Raw genomic sequence first — 9,210 nt, 5'->3', positions numbered from 1 at the left:
CAGTATGCATCAATAATATGCAGATAATTCAAAGGTATCTGTCCTTTTAAACTTCACGTACGGACGTTAACGTTCGCTCCTACGTCACGCCACGTTCGTTCCAACGCTGACGTAGCCGAGCGACTGGACGGATCCTTCATAGAACTGCGATGCTGTGAAGGCTTTCGGTCACTGGAGGCGTCATTTCCCGCTTTCGCTTCGCCTGTGGGGGTGGCGGGCTGAGCTCCAGCCACACCCTCTGGTTGTTGTTGTCCCGGGAGACCCGCTGCCGGTCCCGCGGCTCCAGACGTCTCCCTGTCCGCGACAGCTGGCCCCGTCGGCCGCGTGCATGCAGCAGAATGGCTCGAGCGGCTCCATCGGCTCTGACGGCGGCAGGAGCGGCAGGCTCGGTCCTTCAGCCCGCTGCCCGCCGCCACTACGCGGGTGAGGCGCTTCATTCAGGAGCGACAGAGGACTCCCCGCTGCCCAAAGTGATGGTGGTGTTCTCGGCCGCTGGCGACGCGGACAAACCGAGCGATGCCATGTCCAGCTCGGACCCAACAGAGGAGGGCGACGGCGTCCGCAAGCCGCCGGCCTCCCCGTCCCCGAAGCACCGCGCGCCGAGTAAGCCGCTCCGCGCCGCGCTGACCGCCACGGAGCCGCAGGAGGTGGGTAGGCCGCTTCACGGAGTCACCATTGTTAATCAGTGGAGCATTATTGATCCACTGATTAACAACTAATGGCGCCGCGCGAACAGGCTTCAATTAAACAAACCACTAAAATGTGTCCAGAGGCAGCAGGAGACCCGGCAGCCATTAAACACATTACATCTCCATTAACCCCTCACTTTCACTGTTGGTGGAGATTTACTCTGCGGTCTGTGGTTGGCTAAGCCGCCGAGCCGCGCTGTGATTGGCTGGGAACCGAATCACTGTGGGAACCAAGTCGCTGTGGGAACCGTGTCGCTGTGGGAACCGAGTCGCTGTGGGAACCGAGTCACTGTGGGAACCGAGTCGCTGTGGGAACCGAGTCACTGTGGGAACCGAGTCGCTGTGGGACCGAGTCACTGTGGGAACCGAGTCGCTGTGGGAACCGTGTCGCTGTGGGAACCGAGTCGCTGTGGGAACCGTGTCGCTGTGATTGGATGGGAACCCAGTCGCTGTGGGAACCGAGTCGCTGTGGGAACCGAGTCGTTGTGGGAACCCAGTCGCTGTGGGAACCGAGTCACTGTGGGAACCAAGTCGCTGTGGGAACCCAGTCGCTGTGGGAACCAAGTCGCTGTGGGAACTCAGTCGCTGTGAGAACCGAGTCGCTGTGGGAACCGAGTCGCTGTGAGAACCGAGTCGCTGTGGGAACCGAGTCGCTGTGGGAACCAAGTCGCTGTGGGAACCCAGTCGCTGTGGGAACCAAGTCGCTGTGGGAACTCAGTCGCTGTGGGAACTCAGTCGCTGTGGGAACCCAGTCGCTGTGGGAACCAAGTCGCTGTGGGAACTCAGTCGCTGTGGGAACCGAGTCGCTGTGGGAACCGAGTCGCTGTGGGAACCAAGTCGCTGTGGGAACCCAGTCGCTGTGGGAACCAAGTCGCTGTGGGAACCCAGTCGCTGTGGGAACCCAGTCGCTGTGGGAACCCAGTCGCTGTGGGAACCAAGTCGCTGTGGGAACTCAGTCGCTGTGAGAACCGAGTCGCTGTGGGAACCGAGTCGCTGTGGGAACCGAGTCGCTGTGGGAACCAAGTCGCTGTGGGAACCCAGTCGCTGTGGGAACCAAGTCGCTGTGGGAACTCAGTCGCTGTGGGAACCGAGTCGCTGTGGGAACCGAGTCACTGTGGGAACCAAGTCGCTGTGGGAACCCAGTCGCTGTGGGAACCAAGTCGCTGTGGGAACTCAGTCGCTGTGGGAACTCAGTCGCTGTGGGAACCCAGTCGCTGTGGAACCGAGTCGGTGTGGGAACCGAGTCGGTGTGGGAACCCAGTCGCTGTGGGAACCCAGTCACTGTGGGAACCGTGTCGCTGTGGGAACCGAGTCGCTGTGGGAACCGTGTCGCTGTGATTGGATGGGAACCCAGTCGCTGTGGGAACCGTGTCGCTGTGGGAACCGTGTCGCTGTGATTGGATGGGAACCCAGTCGCTGTGGGAACCGAGTCGCTGTGGGAACCGAGTCGCTGTGGGAACCCAGTCACTGTGGGAACCGTGTCGCTGTGGGAACCGAGTCGCTGTGGGAACCAAGTCGCTGTGGGAACCCAGTCGCTGTGGAACCAAGTCGCTGTGGGAACTCAGTCGCTGTGGGAACTCAGTCGCTGTGGGAACCCAGTCGCTGTGGGAACCAAGTCGCTGTGGGAACTCAGTCGCTGTGGGAACCGAGTCGCTGTGGGAACCGAGTCGCTGTGGGAACCAAGTCGCTGTGGGAACCCAGTCGCTGTGGGAACCAAGTCGCTGTGGGAACCCAGTCGCTGTGGGAACCCAGTCGCTGTGGGAACCCAGTCGCTGTGGGAACCAAGTCGCTGTGGGAACTCAGTCGCTGTGAGAACCGAGTCGCTGTGGGAACCGAGTCGCTGTGGGAACCGAGTCGCTGTGGGAACCAAGTCGCTGTGGGAACCCAGTCGCTGTGGGAACCAAGTCGCTGTGGGAACTCAGTCGCTGTGGGAACCGAGTCGCTGTGGGAACCGAGTCACTGTGGGAACCAAGTCGCTGTGGGAACCCAGTCGCTGTGGGAACCAAGTCGCTGTGGGAACTCAGTCGCTGTGGGAACTCAGTCGCTGTGGGAACCCAGTCGCTGTGGGAACCGAGTCGGTGTGGGAACCGAGTCGGTGTGGGAACCCAGTCGCTGTGGGAACCCAGTCACTGTGGGAACCGTGTCGCTGTGGGAACCGAGTCGCTGTGGGAACCGTGTCGCTGTGATTGGATGGGAACCCAGTCGCTGTGGGAACCGTGTCGCTGTGGGAACCGTGTCGCTGTGATTGGATGGGAACCAGTCGCTGTGGGAACCGAGTCGCTGTGGGAACCGAGTCGCTGTGGGAACCCAGTCACTGTGGGAACCGAGTCACTGTGGGAACCGAGTCACTGTGGGAACCGAGTCGCTGTGGGAACCGAGTTATGTGGGTCTTAGTTTAAGCGTCTTATTTCTATTCAAACCCATTGAACCCAAGTCTCTGCTGCGCCATTAGCAGCTTCCACCATTATTGATCTATAGATCTGTGATTGGATCAGAAATCCTGTCAGTTTACTGTCAGAAGGAATGTTTAGGCCAGATGATGCATAGATTATTATAATCCCGCTATATAAATGGATTTCCACTAAATTGACAGATGGATTAATAATTTTTTCCTATTGGATGATTAGATTGATTAAAATTCCCATGAGATGAATAATTGGATTGATTATTAATCCAGAGAGGGGAGCGTGGATGGATTATTTATCACCTCTAACAGTTTTTGTTGGTTGATCCTCTTTGTCTTAGTTTTCCAGATCTGCAGCAACACTAAACTGGTATTTAAATGTAAAAAATCAATCACTTCTGTGTAAATTAGTATTTCAATTATTCCATTTTGATAGAAAAATATCCCCCTAAAATGAGCTTCTAAACGTGAAACAGTGTGAAGGAGCTGCTGCTGTGGAGGCTGGACAGACCAAATGTAACGTTTGGCTCCGGCTGATTCTGCTGTTGGACTCTGAGCTTTGATGTCTGAAGAGTCTGGATGTTTGGACCTGAAATGGTCCAAATCAGCGTCTCTGTTGGGTTGTGAGCAAAGCTTGGTGTTTGAAGCCACTTCCTGTTCAGCCGCTTTGCAGTCGGAGCAGCAATAGAAATATGTATGGTGTCTGGAGATGAAGCCAGAGGTCAGCGGGTCAGGCGCTGGGCTCTCTGACGTCCAGGCTCAGATTAAACCTCACAAAGTAGATTTTTGGGTTGAGAGGAAAACAATCTTTTTTTTCTAGAACTAAAAAGCAACTTTTAAGGAGAAAACTGTCATTTAAACGGTTAAAATCTCAGAATATGCATAAATATTTGGCATGTATGGCAAAAACCGAAAAACACATTTCATAAATTTTTGTTGCTGTTTAAAATAGATTGTTTTAGATTTAAGCAGGTGGAGCAATTTTATTGATAAAAAGAAATAATAATACCCCACCGTGCATTACTCTGGAAATAACAAACAAAACATGAGAAACTTTAGATTTCAATAGTTCAAATGATCAATATCTGCATCTGAAGTCTTGAATTAATCATTTCACAGCAAAAAAACAAAGAACAAAATCTTACCAAGTATTTTTGTCTGTTTTCTAATATCTGAATTCACTTGAAACAAAACTAAAGCAACTTACAGGCAACTTTTAGTAGCATATAGCAGCTTCTCTATAATTATTAATAATAATGAAACATAATAATAAAAAATGAGTTCAACTTGCAGTCCTTATAATGAGATCAGTGTCTTTGTTTAATAATCTTCATCCTGGTATTTCTCCCTCGTTATTAATGAATTATTGACTTTTATATGTTCATGAAAACCTGAAACTTACTTTAGTTTATTTCTCACATATTTGAACTAAACTGTATGATATAATAAGAACAATAACAATAACGCTCGTTGGGATTCAGGTTTTACAGTGAAGAAGGATGAATGTTGCTATGGAAGCTGCTTCTGTTTGGTTGATCAATAATTGTGTTTGTGATCAGTTTCCAGAGGTGATCTCCCTGAACGTGGGCGGAACGCTCTTCACCACGCGCCTGTCCACGCTGCGCCGCTATGACGACACCATGCTGGCCGCCATGTTCAGCGGCCGCCACTACATCCCGCGGGACGCCGAGGGCCGCTACTTCATCGACCGGGACGGCGCTTACTTTGGGTGAGTCCGAGCGGGGCCGGCCGGTTCCGAGCGGGGCCGGCTCAAACGGCGGCATCGTGTTGAAGAAAGTTTTAGTTTGTGAAAATGAAATGTTCTCTGAGAGGCAGCTCGTTAAATTCATGGGCCGGTCATTGAGAAGGGCTGCGGCAGCGTGGCTCCAGTGACGTCACCGCCGGGGATTTCTGCATGAAGCGGGAAATGAAACCAGGAACAACAGACAAAACATGTTCATGTTTCTCAGAACTTGACTGAGATTCCTGATGAAATAAAAACACTTTGGACAATTTCTGCAAATTACAAACAAAGCTTTTGGCATAATTATGATGTCACAATTTTTGGTTTACACAGCGTCCTGATCAAAGATGCAATGTGGTGAAGCGGCCGCAAGGAGGCGGTAAAGGACCAGATTAAAAATCTCCCCTCTTAGTTTTAAACAGTTAGTCTCTTTAAAAAACAACTTTTTTTATGATTACCTTTTCAATTCTTTGAATTCTTTAAATAGTTTTTAACTTCTTTACTTTTACTGTTTCAACATTAACTTTTAAGTGACTGAGGAAAATGGTTTTATGTCGTAGATCTGTTGCAGATGAATCAAAATGAAGTCATGGTGCACTTCTTATTATATCATACAGTTAATTATTATTAACTAGAATCACTATGAACTAAATAAGTTTAATCAGACCAGATTTCTCCTGTTTTAGTTCAGTTAGAATCACAAATATCTATATTTGCTAAACACCAAAATCCCAAGAGAGGGAATATGTCAGGTTTAATTATTAATGTCTTTGATCAATTTTTAATTTTGGACTACATGACTTGTGTCAAACCTTTGAATTCTAGAATAAAAGACGTCCAATTGACAGAAAATGTTTTTTATTTGATGTATGTAAACTTCTGGTTTCAGCTGAACAAGACTTTATATTTCATTTAGTCTCTAAAAACAGAAATCAGCCAAAATGGAAATTTGGTAGCTCAGTTTTACAAGAAGCAGAGTTGAAAACCTTTTTTTATTTTTTGACAAACTTTAAAACTACCAGAAGCCAGTTGAGTCATTTCAGACCTCAAATTAAATATTAAGAATCAGAATTGACTTTTAATGTGATTACTAAAAAAATTGAACCCTCCTTTATTAATTTTAATGTATGTACTGTTTCCTTGGGGTTTTATTTGACCTGTTTTTGTTCCGTTTCCCTGACTGAGGGATTTTCTTCCGTCTGAAGGGACATCCTGAACTTCCTGCGGGAAGGCGAGCTGCCGCAGCGGGACCGGGTCCGGTCTGTCCACCAGGAGGCGCAGTACTACGCCATCGGGCCGCTGCTGGACCGGCTGGAGGAGACGCAGCCTCTGACCGGGGAGAAGGTCCGGCAGGCCTTCCTCGACCTGCTGCCCTACTACAGAGGTCTGACGCTAACACGGATAGCCGCTAGCTTTGCTAACACAGCTAGCTTTGCTAACACGGCTAGTCGCTAGCTTTGCTAACACAGCTAGCTTTGCTAACACAGCTAGCTTTGCTAACACGGCTAGCCGCTAGCTTTGCTAACACAGCTAGCTTTGCTAACACGGCTAGTCGCTAGCTTTGCTAACACAGCTAGCTTTGCTAACATGGCTAGCCGCTAGCTTTGCTAACACAGCTAGCTTTGCTAACACGGCTAGCCGCTAGCTTTGCTAACATGGCGAGCGACTAGCTTCACAATAGTGACACGTCAAAGCGGCCTTCATGGCTACAGTTGGTCTAAATGTCTGAAAAGTGTGGCGTACTTCTGTCTTCTGGGTGGCTCTCTGCTACAGGGTGACCATGAATCCTTAAAAAGTCTTAAATTCATGTGTCTAAAATGAAAGCCTTAACACATCAGATTCACTTTAAAAACTAAGGAAAAGCCAGGCAGCTAAGCTAAGCTAACAGTGGTCATGTAGGCTACACAGCCGTCGTTAAACCATTAGCATGTTTGCTCTTTTACAATGTAGAAACCTCCAGCTGCCATGAACAGTGAAGCCATTCGAGCTTCACGCAGAAAAACTTTTTTAAAAATCCTTTATTTATAGCAAAGATGAGCCGAGGATTCTGGGTAAAATCACCATTAGCCAGAGGAAAATCTGGCTTTAAGCAGATGAATCTGTTATTATCAATGATTATTACATGATGAGAGCTAAGATGATAAGTATTAGTTACAGTATTATTACAGGCTCTGGCTGCAGAAGCTGCTCCTGTAGTTGTAATGATGTGTAGCCATAGCAAGGCAGCGTTATCAGTTACTATGTTTATGTTTTTATATTTAGCCTTTAGCTGCTGAGCGTGTTTCTGATAAAAGTTACCGAACATTGACGTGTTTAGACTGAACCGCTGTGATTTCAGACAATCTGGAGCGCATCGTGGAGATCGCCAAGCTGCGGCGATGCAGAAGAAGGCGCGCTTCGCCAAGCTCAAGGTGTGCGTCTACAAGGAGGAGACGCCCATCACGCCGTACGAGCGGCCGCTCTTCAACTCGCTGCGCTTCGAGCGCGCCGACGGCGACGCCAAGCTGTTCGAGCACCACTGCGACGTGGACGTGTCGTTCGGGCCGTGGGAGGCCGTGGCCGACGTCTACGACCTGCTGCACTGCATCGTGGGCGACCTGGCGCGGCGCGGCATCGCCGCAGAGCAGCAGTGCATCGGCGTCTGCGACAAGCACCTCATCAACCACTACTACTGCAAGAGGCCCATCTACGAGTTCAAGATCACCTGGTGGTGAAAGGTGGAGCGGAACCAGAACCAGGACCAGAACCTGGACCTGGACCAGAACCAGGACCAGGACCAGAACCAGAACTAGGACCAGAACCAGAACCAGGACCAGGACCAGAACCAGGACCAGGACCAGAACCAGAACTAGGACCAGAACCAGAACCAGGACTAGGACCAGAACCAGAACCAGGACCAGGACCAGGACCTGGACCAGAACCAGGACCTGGACCTGGACCAGAACCAGGACCAGGACCAGAACCATGACCCGAAACAGGACCAGGACCAGAACCAGGACCAGGACCAGAACCAGAACCAGGACCAGAACCATGACCAGAACCAGAACTAGGACCAGAACCAGAACCAGGACCAGGACCAGGACCAGGACCTGGACCAGAACCAGGACCAGAACCAGAACCATGACCCGAAACAGGACCAGGACCAGAACCACCAGGACCAGACCAGGACCGAACCATGACCTGACCCGAACCAGAACCAGACCAGAACCAGGACCAGAACCAGGACCAGCACCCGAACCAGAACCAGGACCAGAACCAGGACCAGCACCAGAACCAGAACCAGGACCAGAACCATGACCTGACCCGAACCAGAACCAGGACCAGGACCTGACCCGAAACAGAACTAGGACCAGAACCAGAACCATGACCAGAACCATGACCTGACCCGAACCAGAACCAGGACCAGAACCAGGACCAGAACCAGGACCAGAACCAGAACGCAGCGCGGCTTTTGACTGTTTTCTATTCAGACTGACAGGATTTTACAATGTGAGCCTTTAAATCTGCTTCCTGTTTCCTCCAACATTTTAGTTTGCTGTGGTTAAAACAGAAACATGAGAACGGCAGAGTGTTGGGGCCAGACGGGGACCATTTTTAATAAAAGGATTAGCAGATTAAAAACACAATAAGTCATAAAACGACCAGAAAAGTTATTTTTCCTCTGTAATCTGAGGACAGCGGCAACGTTCTGCTACAACGATGATCTGATGCTGAGATATTTCATATCTGTAAAAACAACATGCTCAACATTCCTTCTTGAGATGTTTTTGTTAGAAAACGACTTCATTCTGACAATAATTTGACTTTATTGTCGCCCAGATTTTCTCCCATTTTGGGGTTTTATTCTGGCTTTTCCACGCCGCGTTTCAGACAAACATTTGAACGTTTTGGGGCTACAAATGTTTTCAGTTCATCTCTGGATCTGTTTCTGTTCAGTCGGCTCCAAATTACTACAAATGACATGAAACCCACCCAAGTTAACTGCAGTTAAACATTTTGAGGCGACAGTGGGAAGAAACCAGACGGTTCTCCTGGCTGAACAGGAAGCGACACAGAAACCAGATTTATCAGGTGGAAAGAGAAAACCGTGATCCTGCCAACAATCCTTTCTGTGGGGAGGAAAACGAAACTTTAATTGAACACGCATCAGTTTCCCGTTCAGGCCGAACCGCAGCTTCCTTTCACCCCGATAGACCCAGCAGCTATGCAAAGGCGGCAGAATGAAGCTGACTTCCTGTTGTCCATGCTGGAGCCGTTGTTTTCATGTTTGCTGAAGCCACATTGTCTTCAGTCCGTTTCTCAGCACTTATTTCCCGTCGGCATCGGATTCGCTGGTTTCCGTTTGGAGGAGTAGCCTTGGAACGCCCTAACGC

At 49.7% G+C, this 9,210-nt stretch overlaps 1 protein-coding gene across 1 annotated transcript; it reads left to right on the top strand.

The window, feature by feature from the left end:
* Nucleotides 1-328: 328 nt before the first annotated feature.
* Nucleotides 329-7,590, top strand: LOC129356314 (BTB/POZ domain-containing protein KCTD7-like). The gene is given in 7 exon segments (XM_055025901.1): nt 329-371; nt 374-454; nt 457-647; nt 4,653-4,822; nt 6,043-6,221; nt 7,176-7,211; nt 7,214-7,590. Coding segments are annotated over 7 exon segments (1,038 nt in total). The 3' UTR covers nt 7,552-7,590.
* Nucleotides 7,591-9,210: the final 1,620 nt, after the last annotated feature.

The sequence above is a fragment of the Poeciliopsis prolifica genome, unplaced genomic scaffold (genome assembly GCF_027474105.1).
Source record: "Poeciliopsis prolifica strain line A6 unplaced genomic scaffold, Auburn_PproV2 SCAFFOLD165, whole genome shotgun sequence".
In the NCBI taxonomy this organism is placed as follows: Eukaryota; Metazoa; Chordata; class Actinopteri; order Cyprinodontiformes; family Poeciliidae; genus Poeciliopsis; species Poeciliopsis prolifica.
This window is presented reverse-complemented; position numbering and strand designations above follow the sequence as displayed.